Raw genomic sequence first — 25172 nt, 5'->3', positions numbered from 1 at the left:
GGGAGAGAGTGGATGGACTCAGAGAGGTACTGCTAGGGTTTTAATGAAGGTTAGAAGTGTTGCATAGTTCTGGAGCTATTTAAAAATCCATAAACATTTACATCTACAAAGGGAGAAAGGGAACTAAAACTTGTAGGTGTGACATGTGACTGCTTTAAGTTTACTCATTTAGATCCAGCCAGAGGAAGGAAACTCTGAAGCATTAGGTGATGCTCTTAAGTCTGAGAGCACAGATTTCTTTATATAAGAATCTCTTAAGCTATTTTAGGTGACAGTGGACTGATGAGGCTTCAAAGTCTGCATTAGCTGGAAGACAGAAACCTCCAGGGAGCTGGATTGTTGCTGTGTTTGCATTCCACTGAGTTAGTGGCTCAGTAAAGTGAAGCTATTGTAGGGCTGCCCAAAATACGACATAAATAGAAATTGTGCCATGATCATCAAGGTCTGAGACTGCTGTTCTGGCTTTATTAGGTAGCAGGCTCTGGTCTTTGCAGTTTCCCTGCAGAGCTTCTACCAAGTGACCTCAGTGTCATTGTCCCCACTGCTCCATCTGGCCGTGGCTATCGGTCATGTGAAGATGACCGAGGACAAACTGATCTCTAAAATTCATGGCAGTCAGCTTCCTGGTGTCATTGCTGAGAATGCACATGCTGTGTGTACCTGGAGCTCCGTGGGGAAGCCTCGGTGTTTCTGTGGACTGGGCAGTGATAAAGGGTTGGAAATTTTCCGACCCCGGCGTGCGGCTGCTCCCCAAGGGGTGTCTGCTTTTGTAACTCCTCGGTGTTATCTTTAGGCAGTGGGCTCATTGTGACAGTTCCTGGCTGCTGCTGCTGCACTGCAGCTTGTGCCTCCAACTTGTCAGGACACACCGGGAGCTGTGCTTTGGGCCAGCTTACGTGGGTTTTGCAAGAAACGGTACTCAGGAAGGGATCAGCTTTGCAGACTGCAAGGGGGATTCCTGTTCTGCTGGGAAGCATTACTCTGGCTTGTGGACAGAGCCTTCTTAGCCCTGTTTTTGCTCTTGGCTGCAGCTTATCATGTGCTGTGGATTCCTCTAGGGTGTACGTGCAGATAACAATAGTGTAAGGAGAATTTGGAGCAAACCCCAGAGACACTAAACATGCTGGTGATAGACTGCTTGTTTATGTGGCAGTTGGTAGCACCCACACAGAAAACCTTACTTTTGACTCCTCTTGACCCTCAAGAACTTTAAAATCCAGCTTGAACAGTGCAAAGAGGTGCATGCAGCATAAAATATCTGTCAGGTTTTATAGTTTAGCAGAACCTTACCCAAGGGTGGAGGGAGCACCAGGACTGGCTTTGCCCTTGTCCTGATTTAATAGCAGTATTGGTGAAGAGAATTGTCTGAAGCTTTGTCCAAGACCTTTCTTAGGCTGGATGTTGAATGCATATATTATAGGTGTATAATTTTCAGCCAGTCTACTTGTGATATTTGACAGTGGTTCCTTATCTACTTCCTCTTCTGTAGAGATTTACTTCCTTCATAGTACAGTGGGGAATTCCCTTTTTGGCCTATTAGTTCTTTGGTTTTTTTAAAGGAAATTCATAATATATGATTGCATGAATTATCTGTCCACTTTGCTGCTTCCACAGTAATTTTTGAACCAGTTTCATGACAAGATGATCCCTTCACTCCCCAAGTGCCATCGTGGTGCCATGATCGGGCAGCAGACAACCTCCTTGGGATGGGCAGGGGTGTGCAAACAATGCATCCACAGATATTAAACACCAGACATCAGAGCCCTGGAGGAGCCTTGGGCCATGCAGCAGCTTGTTGGAAAGGGCTGAAACTCAGCAGCTTTCCTGGAAATGGTCCATATCCATCCCCAAGGGGCTGCCCCTCTCCAAGCAGGAGCTGCAGGCATGTCCAGGTAGTTGCTGTGTCACCCTCTTGCAGCAGTGTCAGGGGCCAGTAGTCACCCTGCTTCTCCCTGGAGGTAACTGCGTGTCCAGTGACAGCCTGTTAATTGCCTGTGAGTAATCCCCAATGTGCTGATGCTGCTTTGCATGGAAACTTGGGGGCTGTGACACCCAGATGTGAGGCTGAAGTGCTCTGGGGAAGGCTCAGCAATTTTTTTTTTTTAACTTGGAATTTAAAACTGAATAAAAAGAACATTTTTCCTTCTCATCCTTTTGCCAACAACCTTTTTATCATAAGAAGAGAACCATGTTCTCCCTTGGGTAGTCTGGTGGCTGCCAGGTCCCTGTCGGCTGAGGAGCCAGGGCCTCAGAAAGGTGACTTTGCGGTAGGGCTGGGCTGTTGTTTTACTGTTGGGCCCCTGCACAGACCTAATAAATCACGTTTGCCACATCAGCAGTAGCAGCCAGTGTCGGTCTGAGCAGCTTTCTTCCAAGAAGTGGATAATCCAGATGACCAGAGTCTCTGAGCTGCAACTTCAGCTCAGCTTCAGCAGGAGCCCTGGAAGATGCTGCTGCAGTAGCTGCTGCGTTGCCGGAGGGACCTCGCTGGAAGGAGAACAGGGGGCAAAGCCAGATCCCACAGCCACGTGCTCACCTCCCTGGGCTGGAGAACTCCCAGCAGGATCTTGTTCATTCCCACTGATCAGGTCTGTGTGAGGGGAGCTGGGCTGCTTTTTCTTCTTTGAGGCTCTATGATAACCTGGATTGCAATCGCGATTTAGATGCTCGAAGGCTAAAGATAAGAATAGAAAAAATCCATGGGTGCTTTAAGTAAATGCTTTAGAGGCTGTTTGAATGGGATGGTTTGCAAAGAGGGGCACTGCCTCTTATTAACTCTCCCCAGAGCGTTGGAGGGAATAGGGGAGCTAGTGTGATGGTGTCCTTAGGTCTGTGTCCCTCATGGAGCACCTTGCTGCAGCTGTGGACCTGCCAGGACACTGCAGGAGAGGCCACAGAGCCTCATCTGCTGCTTGGTGCCAGGCTGCTGCTCCCGGGGAGGAAGCCAGGGCTCTGTGCGAAGGTGTCTGTCCTCCACCCCCTTGTTTTGTAACCTCTGGCCCTGGGGCCACACCCTGGCCTCTTGCTCTGGCAGGCAGGGCAGAGGCTGGGCCAGGTCTGTCCTGGGGCTGGGAGATGCTATTTGCCCTCTCAGGGCTTAAGAGGTTTGCAGACCCCAAGGGGCTGCATTGTTCCTTGGGGTACATCAGGGTACCTTGGGCACAAAGAGGGGGGGCAACAGCAGCTGCCTGCTTAGCCTGGTAGTGCTGAGCATCGAATCTGACTCTGTAAGCTCATTAGGGGAAGAAAGCTGCTTTAGAGGATGTGATGGATTTGAGTAAAGTGATTGGGCAGGGGAAGGGGCAGTGGGGTGATGGCTGGTGGGAAGGTAGGACTGTTGAGAGGAGCAGGAGCAGTGGGGGGCCTGGGCAGAATGGCTTCCCTGCATCACCTAATACAGGGGTTCCTAATCAGCTATCCTGGTTTAGCCTGGTGCTGAGTCCCCCATGAAAGCATGGGGGGATCCCCTGTCTCTGTGGAGGTCCTGAGTGCCACCACCCTGCCCTGAGCCTCCTGCTCAGGACTGCTCTGCTCTACAGACACCCGGCACAGAGGGAGCAGTCGTTCTTTCCCAGCTCTGTCACCTCCTAAGAGTGGGTGCAGGAACTGGCCTTTCATCGAAAGCAGAGGTCACCTGACCACCTGCAGCCCACTCCACCCGCCCCAGCCGGCACAGGGAGCTCCCAGCTGCTCTTGTGCATCTCCTTTAAAGGCCTTCTCTCATCTGGCTTGTCCCTGGCAGCTCCTTCTGCTGCAGATGCAGTTGCTCTCCCCTCCGGGGAGGCTCTGCTGCTGGCAGCTTGCACCGTGTGGGGCTCCAGCACCCCCTAACCCACCATCTGCCGGCCACACCACGTCCCCTGACCCCCTCCTGGGTCTGATGGGGGCCCAACAGCGCTGAGTGCTGGGTCTGAGATGGGTGGCCCCAGCATCTGCCTTCGGCTGCTTGAGACGAGTTCAGGCAGGTAATGACCCGGGGAGCGTTTGGTAAAGTCGCCAAGCTGAGGGAAAGCGCTCGGTTTGGTTCTCCAGGGGGTTACTTATGCCAAACCAGCCGTGTGCCTCTGTATTTCCATCCGTAAAACAAAGATAGGAGTGAGTGTCTGTGAGGCTGTCAGAGCTGTAGTGAGACAGCAGGGTCTGCCATGGCTGTGATGGAGCAAGCGCTTTGCAGCAGGGACCAGCCCTCCAGAGGACTCTGATGCTTGCTGGTGTGATGAGTTTGGCTGATGCCCAGTGGCTGGGGGCTCCTGAGCCCCTGGGGGGGGTGAAGGTGTCAACGACAATTCCCAGTGTATGGGCATGAAATGGGCTGGCTTCAATAGATGCAAGTGCTGCTTGCTTTTACACCTTCATCAGGCTCTGTGAGTCGGCTGATGGCCCTGCTCCATGCTGGGGTGACCTAGACTGAGCTCGGCCAAGGCTTTGCACAGGTATGGGGGGGCTTCAAGCAGTCCCTGCTCTCTGTCCCCTTAGACTTCTGCTGTATTTCTTGTCCTGGCCAGAAAACTTCTCCTTCTGCCCCATATCTGCATGTTTCTGGGAACAGCCTCTGAGGAGATGTGTCCTGTGGGACAGTCCCTTCTGCACAGTGACTTTACCCTGGGCTGGGAGAGGGACTCTGTGGGCTTTCTGCATCTTTCTCTAATTCTTTAAATGTTATAAAACAGCTTAAATGAGTTGTCCAAGCTCCCTTGGACTCGGAAATCTTTCATATTAGTATCTCTGGGAGCCAGTGTTGCAGGAAGATGCTTGGAGATTGCTCTGTCTGCAGCCTGGGGGACAGTGGGTCACTCTCACTCTGCACTGGGTGCTCACACTGGTTGGTGGGTGCAAAGTTACCTCCCCCCACAGAGATGACCCACATCACAAGCCCCAGGCAAAAGTCCACCCTTGGCGCTGCCCACAAATGGGGCTTGTATTAAATTCCTAATTTGCCTTGCACCATGCCCACCTGAATCCCACCAGCCTCCTCCTGAATCACAGTGGGCCTCCCCACCTCTTTTCCCACATGCCCCCATGCTAAGCAGAGGAGCTCGAAGCTCCTGCTGGGTGAGAAAATGCTTTAAAAATATAACATTTAGAGGCGTTCTCCATCTGTGCACAGCTACTGCGTGTCTCTCATGATAGGTGTGCTGGTCCTGGAGCCTCTGTGCTCCACAAATGAAGCCACTCACAGGGACCTCGTTGGGAGAGGGGGAAGAGGAGGCGCAGGGACTCACCCAGGGGCGCCGGCGGCGGCAGCGGCAGAGAATGAGCTGCCAACCCGGCCCCTCACCTCGGAGGTATGTGCACAAAAAGTTCACCCTGTGGCTCTTGGGGTGCTGGCAAGGATGGGATGGGGATGGCAGTGCCAGGCAAGGGACACTGAGCATCATTTTGGCATGGCAGCCTCTTCTCCTGCAGCCACTGCTCTCAGGGCATGACCCCCAGGCTTGCCAGGAGGCAAGGGAAAAGCCCTGCTGTAGCCCTTTCCAGAGCTAGGGGCAAAGTTTGGGGATTCAAACCCTTTCCAAGTTGTGTGCTGGGATCCAGCATGGTGCCACAGAGAGCTCTTTGCACATCAGCCCCTATATCTCCATGCACTGGTGACCTGCCATCCTTGGCGAGCTCCAGCATCCCTGGCCCCAGTGAGCAGGGATGCTACAGAGCTGCCAGACTTTCCTGCACCCAAGGCAGGGTTTTGGAGTGGTGAGGCCATCCCAGTGCACTTTTAGGGGGGCAAAAGCATGCACCCAGACCTGCCATCCCCGGGGGGTGATGTGAGATGGTGCTTGGGCTCTGTCGGCAGCTGGGTTCGTTGTGGTGCTGGAAGAGGCCAGCTCGCAGTGAGGTCTGCTTGGCAGCCAGGGCGAGAAAAAAAAGACAGTGCTGAGGAAAAGCACGGCCGCGGGCCGGTGACTCATTGCTGGCTGGAAACGGCTTCGGCAGGCTCCTCGGTGGCGGCTCTGCAGCAGCAGCAGGAGTGGAGGGGGTTGCTGCACCCGTGCCAGGGAGAGCGGGGATGGGGACGGAGCAGGCTGTGGAGGATGCTCGGAAAGGACCCAGGTCCGGAGCAGCAACACCAAAGGGTGCCGTGGCAGTAGGGGGAGGGTGAGGGGTGGGATGTTGCCGATGCTTTCTGAGTTTCTTTAGGGTTTACCCAGGCTTCTTTCCACAGGGAGCAGCAGGCAGAGCTGTCCGGGCTCCCCACGTCTCCAGATGAAGGTAAGGGCAGCCCAGGGTGGGGATGGGGGCAAAGTGGTGGGTTTTGCACATTCCCTTCCTGAGCAGCAGGGGGGTGTCCCCTGGCCTGGCAGCGCTTGCCTGCAACCCCTTCCAGCCCTGGGACCCCAACCCTGTCCCCTGGATCTGTCTCACCAGCTGTAACCCACCCTCTGCACCTTGCCTTCCTCCCCCTGCCCTGGCCCAGCCTAGCAGCAGCTCCCTTAATCTCACAGGGATATTTTGCAGGGCACCTGCCAGCTCACATCCCCTGTGAGCCTGCAGGCTGCCAAAATGCCAGTGATGTTTTCAGTGGTCTCCTCTGCAGTGGTGTCAGGCTGGGAAGGGGACCCTGCTGCCCAGCTCCCACCACCCTTTCTGTCCCCAGGCAGGATGAGCAGTCCCCAGAGGCACCCAGAGAGGGTTTTGGCTGGGAGCCAGCAGAGTCTGGAGCGTGTCAATGAGGTGAGAGGGAGGGGAGGTTAACAGGTTGAGGGGGCCCTTCCCTCCCCAGTTCCTTGAGCTCAGCCTCTTGGTGCTGGTCTTTTTGGGATGCCATGCAGCACCAGGGAGAGGTTTGTTCCGACAGCACCCTTGTGCCTCCCAGGTGCCAGGCAGGGACAGGCAGGAGCAGGCTGCTCACACCGGGGACAGTGCCAGGACTGAAGAAGGTGGGTGAATCCCCGTCCCACATCCCAGCTGAGTCCCTTTAGGGGAAGGTTTGAAGTAGCTGTGGATGAGTCTGGGAATATGTTCTGATGGGGGGTCATCTCACTTGGTGGGTACATGGGGAAGGGGAGGCTGGCCTGGGGGGACCTGAAGCCCCCCTGATGCTAGAGGAAGGATTGGGATGGTTCCACACCAGGGGCACCTGCTCCCTGCCAGCACAGAAAGGCAGAGGGAGGAGGGAAGGCTGACGAAAAGTCCTCATGTGTGGTCTGTTGTGGTGTCCCTGCCTCCCTGCAGGTGCAGAAACCCTGGAGGAGCCAGTGCTGAGTTTCCCTAGTGAGCTCTCGGTGCTGGACAGACTAGGCTTGCACAGGTGAGACCAGTGAGCACCTGCATCTCTCCAGGGGCTACCAGGGCACCACATGGTCCAGAGATTGGACTTTCCTCCTTTATCATTGCATAAGAGTTGCTGTCCAGGCAGTGGGCACTTGGCTTCACTTCTAGTGGTGGCTGGCACCCCTGGGGGCAGAACAAGGGCATTTTCAGCATGCAGCCCCTATGATGCCTCTGTCCCTGACAGCACTTCTTTTTCTGCAGGGTGGCTTTGACAGAGCAGGATCTGGAGGTGAGGGCTGCCAGGGGCTGCAGGTGGGCTAGGGAAGGGGAACACAGGGATGGACACCTTGCTGGCTCACAATCCCTTGGCTGTGCTGCTCCTGGACACCCTTCAGGCACCGCAGTCCACTGGCAAACACCTTATAAACCCTTTCCCAGCAATGCTTTTGGCATTTGGAGGCAGCTGCATTTCCATGGCAAGATGAGTCTGTCCTCTGAGCACCCAGCAATCCTACAAAGTGCTCTGCAGCTGCTGAAGAGCGCCCTTAGCCAGGGAGCTGGCGGGAGCCACGATAATAAAAATAATTTCCCTGCGAGTGCCAGGGCTGAGTCAGGCTCCACCATCAGCCAGGACCCGCAGCGAGGGCTGGCGTCTGCCCGGTGCGTGCTCTTGCCAGGAGGGCTCGGGATTTCCGTGCGTTATCGGCTGCCTGGGAGACGTGTCTCCTCAGGCTGGCATCTCAAGGGACTGTGCCCAGCATGCAGCAACCTAACTGCTGCTGGGGAAAGGCAAGTGCTAAATGTCTGTAGCACTGCCCCGTTTGGTGGCACACTGTGAGGTCTCTCTGTGCCTTGAGGACAGCAGCACATTGTCCTGGTGGCTTCCTTTCTGCCCCATGTCCCATCTCTCGCCCCCCATTTCTCAGGCAGCCTTTGCCCACCTCGCTCTGGCTTTTCGCTGTGACATGTTCACCCTGCAGCAACGGGTTCAGGTGGAGAAACGGGCACGGGATGCAGCAGAGGAAAACATCCAGGAGGAGCTGGGGCAGTGCCGGGCTGCCCTGGAGGTAGGTGGGCACCAGGGCAGGGGGCTGGCATGTGCTGGGGACATCCAGCCCAGGAGAGGTTTGGACATCTCAAAGTCCCAGCTCCAGCAGCTCCATTCTCTCCCCCCACAGAGGCTGGGTCCATCCTGTGCCAGTGTGGGCTGCAAGGAGATGCTGGAGCAGCTGCAGCACAACCTGGCTGTGCTGTCGGCAGCTGTCGAGCGGGCAACCAGCGCTGCGGAGAAGCTGGGGGCTGTACACCAGGTCTGTGCACAACCAGAGCTCCCTGCCAGGGCTAGGAGTGATGGAGGGTGCTATAGCTGGGCTTGGGGACCTATCCCTGGGCGTGCTGGGGTTTGTCCCTCCTCCTCCTGGTGCCGGCCTTGACCTCATGTTTGCATGTACCAGGCTGCAAGGGATCTGCCTGTCCTTGGGAGCAGGAAGGGGATGTATCTGCACTCCGTGAGTGGAGGCACTATGGGATGCACAGGGAGGGACTGGCAGAGATCTGGCTCCTTAGGGACCAGGAGATGGGGGCCCTAATCTGCCATACTGCCTGGCTGCAGGAGGCCCGGATGAGCCGAGCAGCAGAGGTGATGGTCCAGCACGTGGAGAACCTGAAGCGGCACCACATGCGGGAGCACGCGGAGCTGGAGGAGATGAAGCGCCTGATCCAGCAAAACTCCCGCAACCGGCAGCTGGCAGAGACCCAGGGTGAGGTGGGCTCTGCCACGGGGGCCCACATGGGGTTTGCAAAGAGCAACCCTGCAGGATTTGGTCCCACACCCCTCCGGGGGGGTCAGTGTGACCCTGCACCACAGAGCCAATGGGTTGTGTGAGCTGGGGACCAGTGGTGGGGGAACAGCTGGGACCTGATGACAGATGCAAGGGGCCACTGTAACAGCAGATGCAGCGTGGGAGCAGCTGCTGGTGGCTGGAGAGCCATCCCCCCATAGCCCAGCTGGGAATGCGGGGAAGGGGGGCCCCGTGCACACAAAGAACTCTCTGTCCCTGGACACCAAGCCCCACATGTGCCATTGCTGTGCACGTGACCAGGTTCCCTGCTCAGGGCACCCCTGCCACGCACAAAGCAAATGGCCAGGACAGCTTTTGATGGGAGGGAGGTTTGCGACCGCCTGCACATCAGCCCCATCTTAGTGCTGGGGGACGATGTAAGGTGGTTTCTCTTTGCTCCCAGATGATGTGGAGCCACGGCTGAGGCCTCACCCCCTGAAGCGAACTTTCCAGCAGGTAACTGGTCCAGTTCAGCCATCTTGGAGCCACTGCCTCCCCACGCCCTGCTGTTCTCCTTTGGCTGGCTGTCCCAATGCACCCCCTAGTCCCCAGGCAATGCCACTCTGGCTCGCTCCTTGCTGCAGGGAAGATGTGCTAGAACTGCTGGGGATAAGGCAAAATGTAGGGGCAGCCTCAAAGTGCTGGGGGGACACAGACAGGGTTTCCCGTGGCTGCTTGTCCAGGAGATCTCAGGCAAATCCCTCTGCATTGCAGGGTCATAGCTCGAGAACCACAGGCTTGGCTGTTCTCTAGCACCAGCTCGAATTCGGCACTGATTCCCCTACAGCTCAAGAGGTAGGGGAGTGCTCGGGAAGGGGGTTAGGCAGCCCCACCAGCACAGCTTGTAGCAGTAATGACAGGCGCAAACCCCTTGGCTTTGACCTTCCCTCATCTCCCTGGCTTTCCGGTTTCCCCTCTTAGTGCAGGACCAGTGGGAGCTGGCAGTGTCCCTTCTCCTCGGTGTCCCTTGCCTTTGCTGGGGAGGTGATAGGGAAGGAGGTGATGAGAAGCAGCCGGTGTGGTGTTCACCCCCAGCCCCTCTGTTGCAGGGGTCTGCCCGCCGCAGAGTCAGCATCGCTGTCATCCCCAAGCAGCTCTTGGTAAGGACATGTGCAAGGGGGACACACAGAGCTGTGCCCTGCTGTTGGGCATGTGTCCCCAGGCTCAGTACTACTGGGGGTCTGAGTCCCCACTGATGGTCCCACTGTTGGTGCCCAGCCAGGTGCCAGCCCTGACAGCCGAGCAGCCCTGGCAGGTGAGACGGAGCCAGAGGGGGCCCAGCGCTGGCCCAGCACCCAGAGGTAACTGGTGGCAGGGCACTGGGTGGCAGGGCAGTCATGGTACTGGCTGCTGTTGGCCCATGTGGGATGGCACAGACCCTGTCCTCTCCTTCCCCAGGAGTGAACTGGAGCCACAGGCCCAGGGCAGTGCCATGACTGAGGAGCTGGTGGCTGAGGCAGATGGCAGAGGCTCAAGGGCAGGGGATGAGGAGCCGGAGCAGCTTGGGCTGATGTGAGCAGCACTGTGTGTGCCCAGCATTCCCCTACGGCTGCTGGACTCTCTGTGGTCCCCAGGTGGCCAGCACTTGGGAAGCAGGCTGGGGGATTTAGTGGTGGAAGGGCAGAATGTTATTTGGCTGCCTCAGCCAGACCTTGCTGTGCCTCAGTTTTGCCCATGCATTGTGGGTCACCCACACCCTCCCCGGGCTTGTTGCATTTTGGTTTGTGGAAGGTCTGGGGCTGTGTTAAACGCCCTCCCCATCCCCAGCTGGGGTGGAGGTGGGATTTGCTCTCTCCCATGGATGACGAGTGTCTCCCATTGCCTTCTCCCCAGGTCCAAGGGATCCACAGTGGAGCTGTGGCGGCCGTGGCTCTTCCTCCCGCAGCACTACTGGGTTTTCTTCTGGCTGCTTCTCCTGAGCATTGCCTTCCTCCTCCTCATCCGTGTCCTAGAGCTGCAGCGGCTGCAGTCTGCAGCATCGCCCAAGGCCTAGCTGGACCAGGGAGGGGAAGGCAGCTGGGAGGTGTCACTGCTCCTTCCCCATGCCGTAAATCACCAAAACTCTAGAATAATAAAGTTAGAGGAAAAATGGGGCAGTTGTAATGCTGGAGCAGGTGGAACACCCTGTGGTAGGATCTAAGGTATGGTTGGCACCACCATATAAGCGTGAAGGGTTCAGGGAGCTGCAGCAGTCCTCACTGACACTGTGAGTTTGCCTGTTCTCGGCACACTGAGGGGTGCAGGTGTGCCCCCACACGTCCCCTCTGCTGGGGACAGACTGGGCTGCCCACAGCCATGGCTTTTCAGTAGAGCTGTGTCTCATGGTGCTGGCCACGTGCCCTCTGCCACCGCACGCCCTCGGTCCCTGCTGCGATTCAGATCTAATGCTCGTTTGCTGCTGACTGGGGGATAATGCTGGGGCTGGAAGGAGCGGGTCCCTGTTCAGCCTTTCCCATGGCACCACAAAATGCTCACAGAGGGAGCTATTTCCAACCACTCTGCTGCATAGGAAAATGGCCTGGTTTGACTCAGATGCCCCGTTTCCATGTCCAAGTGGCCCTGAAACACAGGTGAACTTCACTGTGCCTGCACTCAGCAACTTTGTGAGCCCAAAACAGCCCAGCCAAGCTGTGCAGGGCCATGGCAGGGGGTTCTGCACCAGGAGCCCCATGAAGAGGCCTGAAGGGGCTGCAGGAGGCAGGGATGGAGGGGTCACTCTGCTTGCCGTAGCTGCCAGCAGTGCCACAGGTGACTCATGGTGGCCTCCGTAACCCACACCCTGTGTCCCTGAGTCACCGCCCCCAGCCTCGTGGCAGGTTGTCCCGGTGAGTCACAGGCTGCGAGCTCCTTTGCCACCCCAGCACACGGCAAGTGTCCAGCAGCACCTTGAGAACACCAAAAAACCTAAAGAGCACCCGCTAAGAGTGATCTTCGGTGACCCCGGCGGCTCCACCCCCGCCCTAAGCTACCTTCACGCCCCTGGGAGCATTCCCACCCGGATAAACCCAGGTGGAAACATCATCCCAAAAGTTTCCACGTGAGTTGTAGTGGTCTGGGATACTGGTCGGGATCTGGAGCTTGCACTGGGCTAGACCCCCCCGTCCCGGGTCCTCCCATGCCTCCAGCTCCCTCCTGGCCAGTTTATGGCTGCGGGGGGAGCAGCACAGCGGCGGGGGCGGGACGTGAAGCGGTTTGGCTTCATCACCTGAATCTTTTGGTCTGCTTGCGAAAAGTCTGGTTTCTCACCCCAAAATTCAAAGACCCCTGCCGGAGTTGTGCTGTGCCGCTCATCCCGCCGCTCCAAACCTCCCGCCGTACCGGGCAGCGGCACAAAGCCCCTCGGCCGCGGGGGAGGGTCGGGCAGGCGAGGGGAGGGGAAGGCTGAGAAGGGGAGGGCAGAGGAGGGGAGGGCAGGGCCGGGCTGGCCGGCAGCTGCTTGCGAAGCCGGAGCTCGTTTCCTGCTCGCCCTCGCCTGGCTGCACGCAGCTCCGGTCCCTCCCCACGCCCCGGTCCGCGCCTCAGTTTCCCCCTTCGAGGGGCTGTGGAGGTGAGTGGGGGGTGGGGATGGGCAGAACATCCCTTGGCGGTGGGGGGTCAGAGCTCTGCTGCCCCCTCAGCCCTATATCCCCCCGCTCGGCTGCGGACACGGTGGTGCCGGCATCCTGACGGCCGGTCCCCTCCGCCCGCCCTGCTGAGAGCATCGCTGCGCAAGGCGAGTGCGAAAACCGAGGGGCTCAGCCCCCCCGAACCCGTGTCCTGCGTGACCCCGGGATGTCGAACGGGGGTCCCTGTCCCTGCTTCATGGCAGGGAAGCGCTTTGTCTCTGCCTGCCCCCTCCCCGCAGCCTCTCTCGGGGGCAGTGGTGTTCCCCTGGCTAATCGTCACTGCTCTTCCCCTCCAGCCCCTGAGTTCTGCTGCTCCCAGGACAAGGGAGAAGACAGCAGCCTCTGCTCATCCTCCTCCACTCCATTCCCAGAACCACCAGTGCTCCCAGTGCCGAGTAGGACAGGGTGGGAAGAACTTTGCTGATATCTATGGAGGGATGCTCCATGGCATCCTCGTGGGGATGACTGTGGTTTGTGGTGAGGGAGAAGCAGGAGGAGGAAAAGGACTTAGGGTGTGAAGCCTGGTTGTAAGCAGACTTCCCCTTTGTGCTGAAATTCAGCTGCAAGAGGCAGCTCCGTCCATGGGGCTGGTGCAGAGCAGGGGAGGCCAGGCTGAGCAGCCAAAACAGGGGGGGCAGGTTTGCTCCTCTCCAAGTGTTGTCTCTGTCTAGGGCTCCCTGGGACATTGCCAAGCTGTGGCTTGTAGATCCCCTGCAAAGGGCAACACCAAAATGTCCCGGAGAAGTGCCCACTTCTGCTGACGGCAGCGCAGGAGCCGAGGCTGGGTCCTGCACCTCCAAGGGGGGATTTTGGCTTGAGCTTTCTGGGGTGAGTTATGCACCCCTGAAAGTGAGCCCCCTCCACTGTGACACCAGGTCCCTGAAGCTGTCAGCCTCAGCCCTGGGCAGTGCTGGTGGCATATTTGTCACCTCTCCTCAGCCCTTCTCACCATAGCTCCATGCTGGGGCCTTGCAAAGGGGGGCTCAGCTGCTGTGTTCTCATGCACCCACATCGCCACCTCAAACCAGAGGAGCTAACAGGGATTTTCCCCTCCCTCCAAGGATTAAAACCCACCCAAATCAAGTCAGGTTTCTGCAAGGTTGGCTGGGGTAGTCTCCCTGCCCAGTCCCACACCTGGGATGTTTCTCTTGAGCACAATAACACTGGTAAAAACATCCAGTGCCTTCACCTCTTCCTGACACCTTCCTAGCTTGGCTGGCCATTGAAAGCAAGGGCTTTGGCCAAGCTGTTGGATGATCACAAGGAAACCTCCATCTTGCCCACTGACCTGTTGCTGGAAGGGCTTTCATGGGGTCCAATCTAGCTGAGCAGCCTGGCCTGGGGGTCTCCAGGCTGAATCTCAAACCCGGAATTGCCTGTCCATGCTGTGAGCCAGAGCAGCAGCAAGGCAACGGGATCTGCTGCTGCTGGAAATCCTCCCAGCTTTCATTAGCTCTTGGAGCCGCGTCCTTTCCCACCCCATTTCATGTGCCTGGAAGACATGTGAGTTCCCAGGCAGCTCCCCCCACCATCTCCCAAGAGGCTGCTTCTCTTCATGCAAGGGCAAGGGGAAGACCTCAACCTGCAAAGTGGGATGGGGCATCCCTGCTCCAGGGATGCTCCACATGTGTCAGACCTGGGTGATGTTCCCATAGGCATGCCTGCAGCCACCCCAACCAGAGCTGATATGAGCTGAGTCAGGGCTGGCTGCAACCCCCCCTCCTCCCTCCTGCTTGCAGGAGCAGTGTTAAGGGAAGAAATGCAAAAGGCATTGGGGGTGAGAGCAGAGCCAGAGGCAGCCTGGAGCAGTACTGTGCCCTTCTCTGTTGCCACTGGCCTTTGTGGACTGAAAGCTGTTTATTTGCATCAAACCTGCAGGAAATGAGTTCTTCCAGGAGTTTCTGTCCTTGCTTGCAGTTGTCAAAGGGGTTTGAGTGTGCCAAAGTGCTGGCACGATCATTGTTTCTGCAGGAAATGGTGTAACACCAGGCTTGTTGTTCTGCCTCCTCTGAGCCTCCCTGCCAAAGTGTAGGGGCTGGAAAGCTTTCCTGGATGGCGTGCTCCTCCCGGCATCATGTCCAGTGGGAATAGAGGCATTGAGATGGGCTTATTTCGAAGCCAGGAGCTGCTGAGGCTGGAGAAGATGCTCCAAGCACGAGCAGCTGCCTTCACCCCATCTCCCTGGGGCTGCTGCATGGTGACCTTGGCAGGCACCACTGCAGTAACATGAGCTCCTGGGGGGAAACCCATCCACATGGGCCACTGGTGCCTGGCCAGGAAGTGCTGCCTGGGCAGCCTCCGTGGCAGGAGAACGCATGGCTGGTGGGACAGCACACCTATGCTCTCCAGTGAGGTTTGTAGTGCTGCCTCAATTTCCCCAGGCTCATTCTGTCCTGCTAGCAGCACTCAGGGGAAGAGCAGAAAGCTGTCTCCAGGTCTCACAGTCCTGTCACGAATGCAAAGGTCATGTCCTCTGTCCTCACGCTGCCACTCTGGGGTCTGGTGGGTGTCAGCTCCTGCTGTGCTTGGCTGGATGCCTTATCCTATGTCTGCCTAGGAAGGAAGAGGTTAAAATGCCTGGATTTCCTGACTCTGATGCTGGGAGGGAAGGTGACCTGCAGAATTGCTTTGCAAAGCACAGTTCTGGTGTTGGGAAACTCCTGGGTGAGACCAAACTTGAAACACAGCTAGAATTCAGTCTTTCCAGCCCAAATTTAAGCCCGGGCTTAAACAAGTTGTTTTCCCTGCCCCCACGCCTCCCCCCCCAGGGCAGCTTGGCTCATTCATGGCATCCTTCCCACTCCAGTGTCCCACTGCAGGGGTGGCTGCCACCTTTGGGGTGCCGCCAAGTGCCCAAGGCAACACTGAGTGGCAAGAGGGCAAAGAGCGGTGGTTCAAAGGTAGGAGCACTCCGTAATCCTGAGCCGGATCCTCCTTGGCAGTGCCGTGTCTCCGCCAGCTGCTTTGCTGGGGTGGGGGAGCCTTTCACAGCCCCAGGGCTTGGCGACTGACTGGAAAGGGCAAAGCTTCGTTCTTCATGCTTGGGCTGGCAAGACAGAGGGTGGCACAGGCTGATGCTGGGGGGGATGGTGCTGGGAGCAGAAGACAGATATAAGGAGTGCCAGTCTCCTGGGACATGCCAGGGGCAGGGGGTTTTGGTGTGCCCAGGGGAAATGTGCTGCACCGCCCTTCCCCTGGGTTCCTTGGCATTATGGGGCCATTCATATGGTGGTTTGACTTTTTTTGTTTCCTCACTGGTGCTTCCTCTGCGCTAATCTGCTTCCACCTGCTCTGGGAGTGGCAGCGGTGGAGGCGAGGGAGAAAGTCTCCTCACTCCCAGTTGCTGAAGCCAGGCTGGCAGGACAGACCCAATCCCGCTGCCTCCTGCCCCAGGGCTGATCTTGCTGGGTTTTGGGGCAGCTGTGTTGGTTCCTAAAGCCAGGAGCCTCTTCCCAGCCCCCCCAGCAAGGCCAAGGGTGAAGAGGAAGGAAGCGGTGTCTGCTCCAAAACAGCTTGCTCTGCTCTCAGCTGCTGCAGGTACACGCTGTATGGAGGAAGCCACTTACTGCCACCACAGCCCTCCCCATCCCCTCCCCTGACGTCACCCTGGCAGGATGACACCGTGGCTCTCCGGGTACAGCATCGGGGGAGTTTCCGCCAGCCACTGCCAGAAAGGGCCCAAATTTTGATAGTGCCATCACCCAACAGCACCTGCAGCTGGGAAATCTAGTGCTGAGACAGCAGGGCTGGTACTGGGTGGGTTTTGGGATGGCGTCCAGGAGGGTCCCCTCCCTGCTGATCTCTGCCTTTCCTCACCAGGCTTTCGGGTGACACGGGATGAGCGTGCCAGCTGATGAGCCGGGCAACGTGGCCCATGCCATCTTTGAAAGGTTCCTGCATGCAGGGGAGTGCCGGGAGGTGCTGGGCTGCTTTGGGGAGCTGTGCCAGCAGCTGGGGCTGCAGGACAGTGGGCTGCAGCTCTACCACAGCCTCAAGGCTGCCCTCAACTACTGGAGTGCCAAGGCCCTGTGGAGCAAGCTGGATAAGAAAGCCGGGCACAAGGTTTACGACCAGGGCAAGGCCTGTGCCAGCACCAAGGTACCAAGGATATGGGGCGAGGGATTTGGGTCCCTCCCTGCTCTGTATCCTTGTTCCCAGGGTGAGAGCATCCCTTGGGGCATTCTGCCCCTCACCCCAGTGGGATGCAGGATGTGCCAGGCAGAAGGTTGATGGGGTTTAATGGGACAGAATGTTAACTAGTGCTGCTCCACTTTGCATGTTGTGATGCCACCTCGATGCCACCTAGCCAGCAGCGTCCTTCTTTCTCCCAGCTGTTCTTTGTTGAGGATGTCCCATGGGAGGGCTGCAAAGGGGCAGAGGGACCTGACAAGCCCTTTCTGGGAGACAGGAGCATGCTACAGTAGGATGTACCCCTGGGGCTGGGGTTCCCCTGTCCTACAGCTGATGGCTTTTGTCTCCACTGCTGTGCCCCATCATCCCCTAGCCCTGTGCAGAGGCTGCCAAGAGACCAAACCGGTGTCAGGGCTGCAGTAGACCTGCAGCCTTATCTCACTCAGTGCTTTAATTGCTGCCATAGCCCTGGGCAAAGGCAAGGTTCAGAGAGTGGTGGGGCCACCTCACAGGGCCCCCTGGTTTGCAGGGAGAACCACTGCTTGCAGGTGAAGGGCTGGGAGGGCCAGATCCTGACCTGGGGAGCGGGGACATGCTGCCTGCGGGAGTGCTGAACTCCCCGGGGGTTCACTGAAACCCCTGCTCTGGGGACTGCCCGCCCCCCTCACGCCGCCCATCCCATCCCGTGGCAGTGCCTGGTGGTGGGAGCCGGCCCCTGCGGGCTGCGGGCGGCCATCGAGCTGGCGCTGCTGGGTGCCCGCGTGGTGCTGCTGGAGAAGCGGGACTCCTTCTCCCGCAACAACGTCCTGCATCTCTGGCCCTTCACCATCCATGACCTGCGGGCACTGGGTGCCAAGAAGTTCTATGGGCGCTTCTGCACCGGCATGCTGGATCACATCAGTGAGTCTCAGGGGGATGAAGCTCTGCAACCCCGCATCCCCTCCTGTGGGGAGCCCAGGGAGTGCAGCCCCGAGTACCCCTCTCCCCTCCCAGGTATCCGGCAGCTCCAGCTGATCCTGCTGAAGGTGGCTTTGCTCCTGGGGGTGGAGGTGCACATCAATGTGAAGTTTGAGGGCCTTGTTCCCCCCACACGCAAGGCAGGTATGGTATTGCTGCAGGGTAGGTAGTATCCCTGGGGACAAGAACAGGGCTGCGTGTGGCCACTCTGAGCCCCCCAGTCCCTCTGCTAGCCTGGGGCATGCCTTTTGGGGGGAACAAGATGCAACCCTCTCCCTGCTCTCTGGAGCAGGTCTCAGCTGAGAACCAGCACACTTATGACCATCCCCCTCCTTGCAGGTGGCTGGCAGGCTGTGGTGCAGCCCAGTTTCCCTCCCCTCACCCACTACCAGTTTGACGTCCTCATCTCAGCTGGCGGTGGCAAATTTGTCCCTGAAGGTGACAAAAGGGGTCCCTGCAACCTGTGGACCAGTAAGGGGGACTGGGTGGGGGCTCATACCTCTCCTCTCCTGCAGGGTTCAAGCGGAAGGAGACACGGGGGAAGCTGGCCATCGGCATCACCGCCAACTTCATCAACCGCCACAGCCGGGCCGAGGTGGAGGTGGCTGAGATCAGTGGTGTGGCCCGAATCTACAACCAGAAGTTCTTCCAGAACCTCTACAACAAAACGGGTCGGTGGTCCCAGCCCCAGCACAGGTGGTGTTGGGAGTCCCTGTCGACTCCTGATGCAGCTGGAGGCTCAGCCCCAGGATGTCCCCTGTGATGGGATCCATGTCCCCACATAGTACCCCATCGCAGGGGCCATTTGGTGGCTGAGCTCAGTGCAGGGGCTCCCTGTGGCCCTGGCTTAGCCCTTTCCCCATCACCAGGCATTGACCTGGAAAACATTGTATACTACAAGGATGACACTCACTATTTCGTCATGACGGCCAAGAAGCAGAGCCTGCTCAAGAAAGGAGTCATCCTCCAGGTAAGAAGGGCAGGGTCTGGCCCTGGGATCCCACAGTGATGGGCAACTGAAAGCCTGGAAGGTGGGATGCAAATCATGGGTGCTGGTTTGATTGCATACCCCTGGGATAGTGGGATTTTTGGCAGCTGTTGCCTGTGCCACGAGAAAAATCCTTTCAGGGGGCTCAGAGCCCAGTGGCACAGCTGCACCCCAGGCTGAGGGGCAAACACCATCTCCCACATTCCAGCCAGCTTCAACCCATCCCCACAGGACAAAGCAGACATCGAGAGCCTCCTGTCCCCAGAGAACGTGAACCAGGATGCCCTCCTCAGCTATGCCAAAGAAGCTGCCAACTTCTCCACCAACTACCACTTGCCTGAACTGGAGTTTGCCCTCAACCACCGGGACCTGCCGGATGTTGACATGTTTGACTTCACCTGCATGACGCGCTCGGAGAATGCGGCGCTGGTGCGGGATTACAATGGGGCTCGTCTGCTCCTGGGGCTGGTGGGCGACTGCTTGGTGGAGGTGAGAGTCCCCCCTGCAGCACCACCTCATGTCTCTTCCTGCAAGATGCACTGGTTGCAATATATTCCCCCTCCCTAAGTGCTTCTCATCCCAACTGCCCAGTGCACCCCATCCCAGGCTCCCCAGGACCCAGTAGTGGCATGCCTTGCTGAGGTTATCCCCTTCTCCAGCCCCACCAGAGATTTGGGGTTGGTTCAGGGTGGAGAAGCAGCCCAGCTCCTCCCCAGATGCATCTGTACCATGGGGGAGGAGATAGCCACCCATCCTCTCTCTGCGCGTCTGCCGCCGCTCCCGCTTTCATCACCAACCAAGCCTGGCAGCTCTCAGCCTCCTCCCAGCTGCCCTGACCGGCCATGTGACTCCAGCTCCAGCTCTGCCTTTCCCTTTGCAGCCCTTCTGGCCGCTGGGCACTGGGGTGGCAAGGGGATTCCTCGCCGCCTTTGACGCAGCATGGATGGTGCGGCGGTGGGCAGCTGGGACCCCCCCACTGGAGGTGCTGGCCGAGAGGTGAGTGTCCCCGCCCTGCTGGGCTGGTTCTGGAGTGGGCAAGGATGGTAGCAGTGACCCAAGCCCTTTCCCTTGCACCCAGGGAGAGCATCTACCAGCACCTCTCGCAGACCTCCCCAGACAACACCAACAAGAACATCAGTCAGTACAGCATCGACCCGGCCACACGCTACCCCAACATCAACCTGCAGGCCATCAAACCCAGCCAGGTACCCAGCCAGCTCCTGCCACAGGACAGCCAGCCAGCCCAGCCTCCCTGGCAGTCAGGGTGACACTAATTTGCACGGTTCCCTGTCCCCAAAGGTTGCAAGGCTGAAGCTGTTAGTTCCCAGGGCATTGAATACATTGTCCATTGTGGATGCAGGAGGGTTCTGGAGAGTTATGGAGGGATCCAGGTGTCTCCCTTGCCAGGGCCAGCTCACCTGCATGGTGCCATTGGCTCTGTGCATGTGGTGACCTACTACTGGCATGTCCCCACTGGCAGGTCCGAGACCTCTACCTTGTGGGCATAGTGGAGGTGGACCACAAGAGGAAGAGTGACAACCGGCTCATCACTGGTAGGAGCAGCCAGTCCTGCCCTAACCCCCTGCAGCAGCTCCCCCATTCCTCCCTGAAGCCCATGCCCGAGTAGCTCCTGCCCTGATTTTCCTCTCCATCCCTGTTTCTTGTGCCTTGGCCTGTGTTCAGCTGTCTGACTGCGTTTCTGTCCCAGTGGCACCTCTGTTTTCCCTCTGCTCCCCATGTGGGGACACAGCCCCCCACTGCCTTCTGGGGAGGAGGCTGCCTCCCTCCTAGCCCACACTGATGCTGAGCCATGAAATATTGACAGATGCTTTATGAACCCATTTATTGAGCCTTGCAGGGGTGGTTGTGGGGGTAGCAGGGGGAGTCTCAGATCACTCCCATTGGACCTCTCCCCTATTAAAGTGGTGATGCTGCAGTGGGAGGCAGACTGGGGGGGTGTCCCCTGCCTCTGTAGGATGGAGACACATATGCTGCCTCCCCAGCAGCCTCTGGAGATGTCTATGAAGAGCTGTTGAGCTGGTGCCAGGCCAGCACAGCTGGGTACCGTGGCGTGGCAGTGACCAACTTCACCACCTCCTGGACCAGTGGCTTGGCCCTCTGTGCCCTCATCCATCGCTTCCGCCCTGATCTAGTGTGAGTGCCTGGGACCCCTCAGGACCTCCTCCCCTGCAGAGCCCACCCTGATGGAACCCGTGTCTCCCCCCAGGGACTTTGACTCTGTGGGCACCCAGGATGCCATTCGGATCCACCAGATGATGCTGGACATGGCAGAACAGGAGCTGGGCATCCAGCCTGTCCTCTCCAGCATTGAGATGGCCACCATGACAGAACCTGACCACCTGGGCCTCATCACCTATCTCAGCCAGTTTTATGAAGCTTTCAAGACCTCACCAGGTGTGAGATTTTGGAGGTATTTGTCCCATCCTGAGCCCCACTGGGGCCGGCTGGCTGCTCCCCTCTTTGTAGAGTGGGTCCCACCAACACGGCTGTGTCCTTCTGTGCAGAGGTAGAGGAGGTCAGCAAGAAACCACTGTCTCCCCACGGCACACGAGGGGCCATCCTCTTCCTCAGCAAGCTGCAGAAGAGCCGGAACCTGACACGCAAACGCGCCCAGGTGAGGGACCCCCACCCGGATTCTCCTGACACACCAAAACCCTGTCCCCCTCCCCATCCTAGACACTCCCTTTGCATTTGCAGGACAGTGCCCAGAAGGATGCTGAGGCCAAGAGGAGCCACAGGGACACCGAGGTGGGTCTGCCCCAGGCACCCCGAGGAGTGCTCTGCAGGGGTGCAGCTTTCCTGGGGGGAGAGTGGGGGGCTGACCCTCCCCCTCGGGTCGCTCATAGCTGGACGCGGGGCTGGATGGAGACACTCTGGACAGTGCCCATGAGCCGCTGCAAACCACCATGACGGACCCAGGGCAGGTTGGTCATTGTGTCACCCTGGGATGGGGGGTTCAGCTATGTAGGTGGCACTGGGGGTGACACCAGTGGCTGGCAGGGCTAAGCCAAGGGCTGGGACCAGGGCCACGCCAGCAAACGCCCACGGGTTCCTGGCTCCTCCCTGCTTGTTTCCTGACCCAACTGGTTTTCCGGAGCCAAGACTTGCTGCTCCCTCACTGGTGCCAGCAAATCCAACCTGAGCACCCAGACCCGTCTCTGCAAGAGGGGCAAAACCCCCACTGCACACCTATGGCTGCCAGCAAAGCCACGGGGCAGGGTGGGTGCCAGGACCCTGGTGCCACCCCAGCCTGTCCTCTGCCCCCCCAGCCGCCGAGAGAGAGGGCAGGGGAGAACAGCGATGCCTGCTACTTCTGTGGCAGCCATGTCTACATCCTGGAGCGAGCTAGTGCCGAGGGACGTTTCTTCCACCGTGGCTGCTTCCAGTGCCGGCGGTGTGGGGCCACCCTGCGCCTGGGCGACTACGCCTTTAACGAGGAGGATGGTGAGGCGGGTTTTGGGGAGAGGGGATGCTTGGGGCAGGACTTCTCCACCTTGCAGGTCATCACGTGAATTTGCCCCCCAGGTAATTTTTACTGCTCACTTCACTACCCCAATCTACCTGGCATGGACCTATCCCGGCACGAGGCCCCAGCACTGCCTGATTTAGGAGTAAGTCACCCTAAATCGCCTAGGTGATGGAGGAAAGACAGTATGTGGAGGGGGATGCTTGAGCATGGCCCCCATGCTGCATCACTCCTCTGCTCTGGCTCTGCCCTAGAATGCTGATGCTGCCACCGACCCACCCTTGGATGCTGGGAGCCCATGTGTGTCCCCCAAGGAGGGGGTGCCTGGTCCCCTACAGCCCACTCCAGCAGCTCCACAGCAAGGGGAAGAGCCTGGCGCAGTGGAGGATGCTGTGGATGCTGGTGATGTGGAGGAGCAGAAGCTGCTGGCACAGCCCGGGGGGGATGCAAGGGAGGAGGAGGGTCCTGGAGCAGAACTCCAGGGGGTGGCAGAGGAGGGTGAGGAGAGTGGGGGCAGGAGGAAGATCATCCTTACACCACTGGAGAAGCTCAGTCTGTCCACCCTGAATCTCACCAGCGAAGCAGAGCCTGATCCTCCACCGAAGCCAGCTCGTCTGTGGCTCCAAGCAGTGCCTGAGGCCCTCCCTGCCCCGTGGCAGGGTCAAGGCTGCTGGAAGGAGGAGGAGGAGGAGGAGGAACTTGACATGCAGAAAAGTAGGTGGTAGAAGCTGGAGTCTCTGGATGAGCAAAGCTCTCAGTCTCTTCAGGACCCTGCTGTAACCTGCTGTACCCCACATCTTGCTCATGAGGCACCAGCCTGAAAGGGCTTTTCTCTTGGGGCAGCTTTGGAGGAGAGTGACAGCGAGGAAGAGGAGGAGAAGGAGAAAGAGGAGGAAGGCACAGACCTTGGCATCATGGCAGAGTTGGTGAGGATTTTTCCAGAGTGCCCCCACCAGCACAGGTGGTAGCTGGGGCTCTTGCTGGCATCTCCTCTCACAGAGGCATCAGGTCTGGCTCAGCCATGGCTGCTGAGGCAGGAGGTGCCCGGTGCAGGGACAGACCCCCCTCTGCCCATGCCACCATCTCTTCATAGTGCCTGAACCTGGGCAAAGAGGATATGTACTCCACCTGTGAGCACACACTGTCCCGCCGGGCCAGGGAAGCCCACATGAAGCGGTTCTGCAAAGCCCAGGTAACCCCCACAGGGGAGAGCTGGGTCCTCAGCCCAGCACCATCCCCTGTCCCCTCCATCTGGCTCCTGGTGGCCTTGTGATGGCAGGTGCCAGCCCACAGACGAGTGCTGCCCTTCCCTCGCAGGCCATCCAGAGACGGCTGGAGGAGATTGAGGTGACATTCCGGGAACTGGAGCAGGAGGGCATCAAACTGGAGAAGTTACTCCGGGATGAGAATGGTAAGACCAAGGTAGATGGAGCACTGTGTCCCCCATGATGGGGGTTTGCACCCCACTCACCATCTCCCTGTCCTGCAGGCAGCCCAGCTGACCAGCAGACACAGTGGACAAACCAGCTGCTGTACTTGGTCCAGAAGAAGAACAGTCTGATGATTGAGGAGTCAGACCTCATGATTGCGTAAGGCTCGGGGGGAAGTTCTCTGGTCAGTGTGGGGGCTCAGCTCATCCCAGCCCTTCTCAAACCCAGCACTCAGCACACTCCTTCCCTCCCCATAGGGTGCAGGAACTGAAGCTGGAGGAGCAGCAGTGGCAGCTTGATAAGAAGCTCCGGAGTTACATGAACAGGGAGGGTGAGTGCCAGTACTTGCCATGGGAGGGGGGTCCCTGTGCATGGTGTGGGGAGCAGGCCAGGGTTGTGGCCCCCCCAGCCCTACTCTGGCCCCCTGCACCCACAGAAACCCTAAAGACAGCCGAGGATTGCAGGGCTGAGCAGGAGACTCTGGCGCAGCTGTTGAAGGTGGTGAATGAGCGCAACCTCCTCATCCACATCCAGGAGGAGAAGCGGCTCAGTGAGCTGCGGGCCTGATCCCCACAGCCCCTGGACCCACCAGATCCTCCCTGGGGGGACAAGCAGTGTGTGTGTGTGTGTGTCTCCTGGTACAAGCATCACTCTGAGCAGCCTCTGTGATGGTCGTGATGCCTGAGCTGCTTGCAAGCACCAGCAGCTGCCATGGCGAATCCAGCTCCCTGCTTGCCAAAGCCTGTCACGGAAGGGCCAGACCTGCTGGTGGATGCCCACATGGAGGGACACTGAGAAGCACCCAGCTTTGGGGTGCAAAGAGGGTGTTCTCGCATGTGGCTGGATTGCCTTTGCCTTGTGCTTGCTTGAAAATAAGATTTGCAGGGGGCTCCAGGGGTGCCCAGCAGCAAGGAGGTGACCGTAGCCACCACAGGCAGGTCACAGGGGAGATGTCAAATGTGCAGGGGCAGCATCAGGACAGGTCCCTGGAAGCTACCCTGGGACATCTCTTCCAGCTGAGGGCATCCATCCCAGCCTGGACTGTCCATCTCTTCAAGGGACATTTGGCTGTACAAGTGGGGGCCAGTGACAGATTAAGCTGATCCTGCCACTCTGCATAGCTGCTTTTGCATGCCATGTCCACGCTGTCCCCAGCTGCTGCAGGAAACCAGGATCACAACCCCACCATGAGCCCCTTGGGGCAGGGAAGGGCATTTTGTCCAGATTGTGCCCAATCACTCTGTGATACCAAGGACAAGGGACGCCAGTGGCCATGTCCTCCTTGCCCCTTTCAGGTTTCTCCTGCTTGGCAATGCCACAATGACCTTTGCACAGACCTCAGACCCCCCTAGAGTCTCCAAGTGTTGCAGGGTGGCCTCTGTGGCTGAATGGATCTTGCAGCAGCCCCAGACATGTTGGGGACGGGGGTCCCAGGCATGGGTTCTTAGCAATACCACCCTGTGTTCAGCCCTTATCCTGCCATTCCCCTCAGTGTCTCCTCCAACTCTCCCTTGTGTTTGTACC

At 58.3% G+C, this 25172-nt stretch overlaps 2 protein-coding genes across 6 annotated transcripts; both read left to right on the top strand.

The window, feature by feature from the left end:
* Positions 1 to 24: 24 nt before the first annotated feature.
* On the top strand, positions 25 to 11355 carry LOC108507621 (lymphoid-restricted membrane protein-like). Of its 3 annotated transcripts, none has more exons than XM_017835753.1 (15): positions 25 to 2588; positions 5131 to 5285; positions 6161 to 6207; positions 6593 to 6669; positions 6812 to 6875; positions 7171 to 7246; positions 7471 to 7498; positions 8136 to 8276; positions 8388 to 8519; positions 8822 to 8969; positions 9454 to 9506; positions 10100 to 10150; positions 10269 to 10351; positions 10449 to 10562; positions 10884 to 11355. In XM_017835753.1, the coding sequence occupies exons 2-15, from the start codon at positions 5164 to 5166 to the stop codon at positions 11041 to 11043; spliced, it is 1296 nt and encodes a 431-aa protein (XP_017691242.1). In that variant the 5' UTR covers positions 25 to 2588; positions 5131 to 5163; the 3' UTR covers positions 11044 to 11355. The 3 variants fall into 3 exon arrangements, with proteins under 3 accessions (XP_017691242.1, XP_017691243.1, XP_017691244.1); XM_017835754.1 differs by lacking the exon at positions 25 to 2588 and adding an exon at positions 3881 to 4433 and having other exon boundaries at positions 5108 to 5285; XM_017835755.1 differs by lacking the exons at positions 25 to 2588; positions 5131 to 5285 and adding an exon at positions 5978 to 6048.
* A 4711-nt stretch (positions 11356 to 16066) lies between these two features.
* MICAL1 (microtubule associated monooxygenase, calponin and LIM domain containing 1) lies at positions 16067 to 25124 on the top strand. Of its 3 annotated transcripts, none has more exons than XM_017835731.1 (25): positions 16067 to 16192; positions 16475 to 16753; positions 17479 to 17686; positions 17780 to 17887; positions 18083 to 18181; positions 18259 to 18414; positions 18613 to 18713; positions 18963 to 19220; positions 19612 to 19727; positions 19810 to 19936; positions 20212 to 20284; positions 20738 to 20885; positions 20959 to 21146; positions 21257 to 21366; positions 21450 to 21500; positions 21599 to 21676; positions 22022 to 22196; positions 22278 to 22363; positions 22473 to 22932; positions 23062 to 23144; positions 23312 to 23410; positions 23536 to 23629; positions 23708 to 23807; positions 23906 to 23979; positions 24085 to 25124. In XM_017835731.1, exons 2-25 carry the CDS (start codon positions 16493 to 16495, stop codon positions 24213 to 24215), a joined length of 3384 nt encoding a protein of 1127 aa, XP_017691220.1. In that variant the 5' UTR covers positions 16067 to 16192; positions 16475 to 16492; the 3' UTR covers positions 24216 to 25124. The 3 variants fall into 3 exon arrangements, with proteins under 3 accessions (XP_017691220.1, XP_017691219.1, XP_017691221.1); XM_017835730.1 differs by having other exon boundaries at positions 20735 to 20885; XM_017835732.1 differs by lacking the exon at positions 21599 to 21676 and having other exon boundaries at positions 20735 to 20885.
* Positions 25125 to 25172: the final 48 nt, after the last annotated feature.

This window comes from Lepidothrix coronata, unplaced genomic scaffold, assembly GCF_001604755.1.
Source record: "Lepidothrix coronata isolate B3197 unplaced genomic scaffold, Lepidothrix_coronata-1.0 Scaffold263, whole genome shotgun sequence".
In the NCBI taxonomy this organism is placed as follows: Eukaryota; Metazoa; Chordata; class Aves; order Passeriformes; family Pipridae; genus Lepidothrix; species Lepidothrix coronata.
Note: the sequence above shows the minus strand (reverse complement) of the source record. Positions and strands in the feature narration are given on the sequence as shown.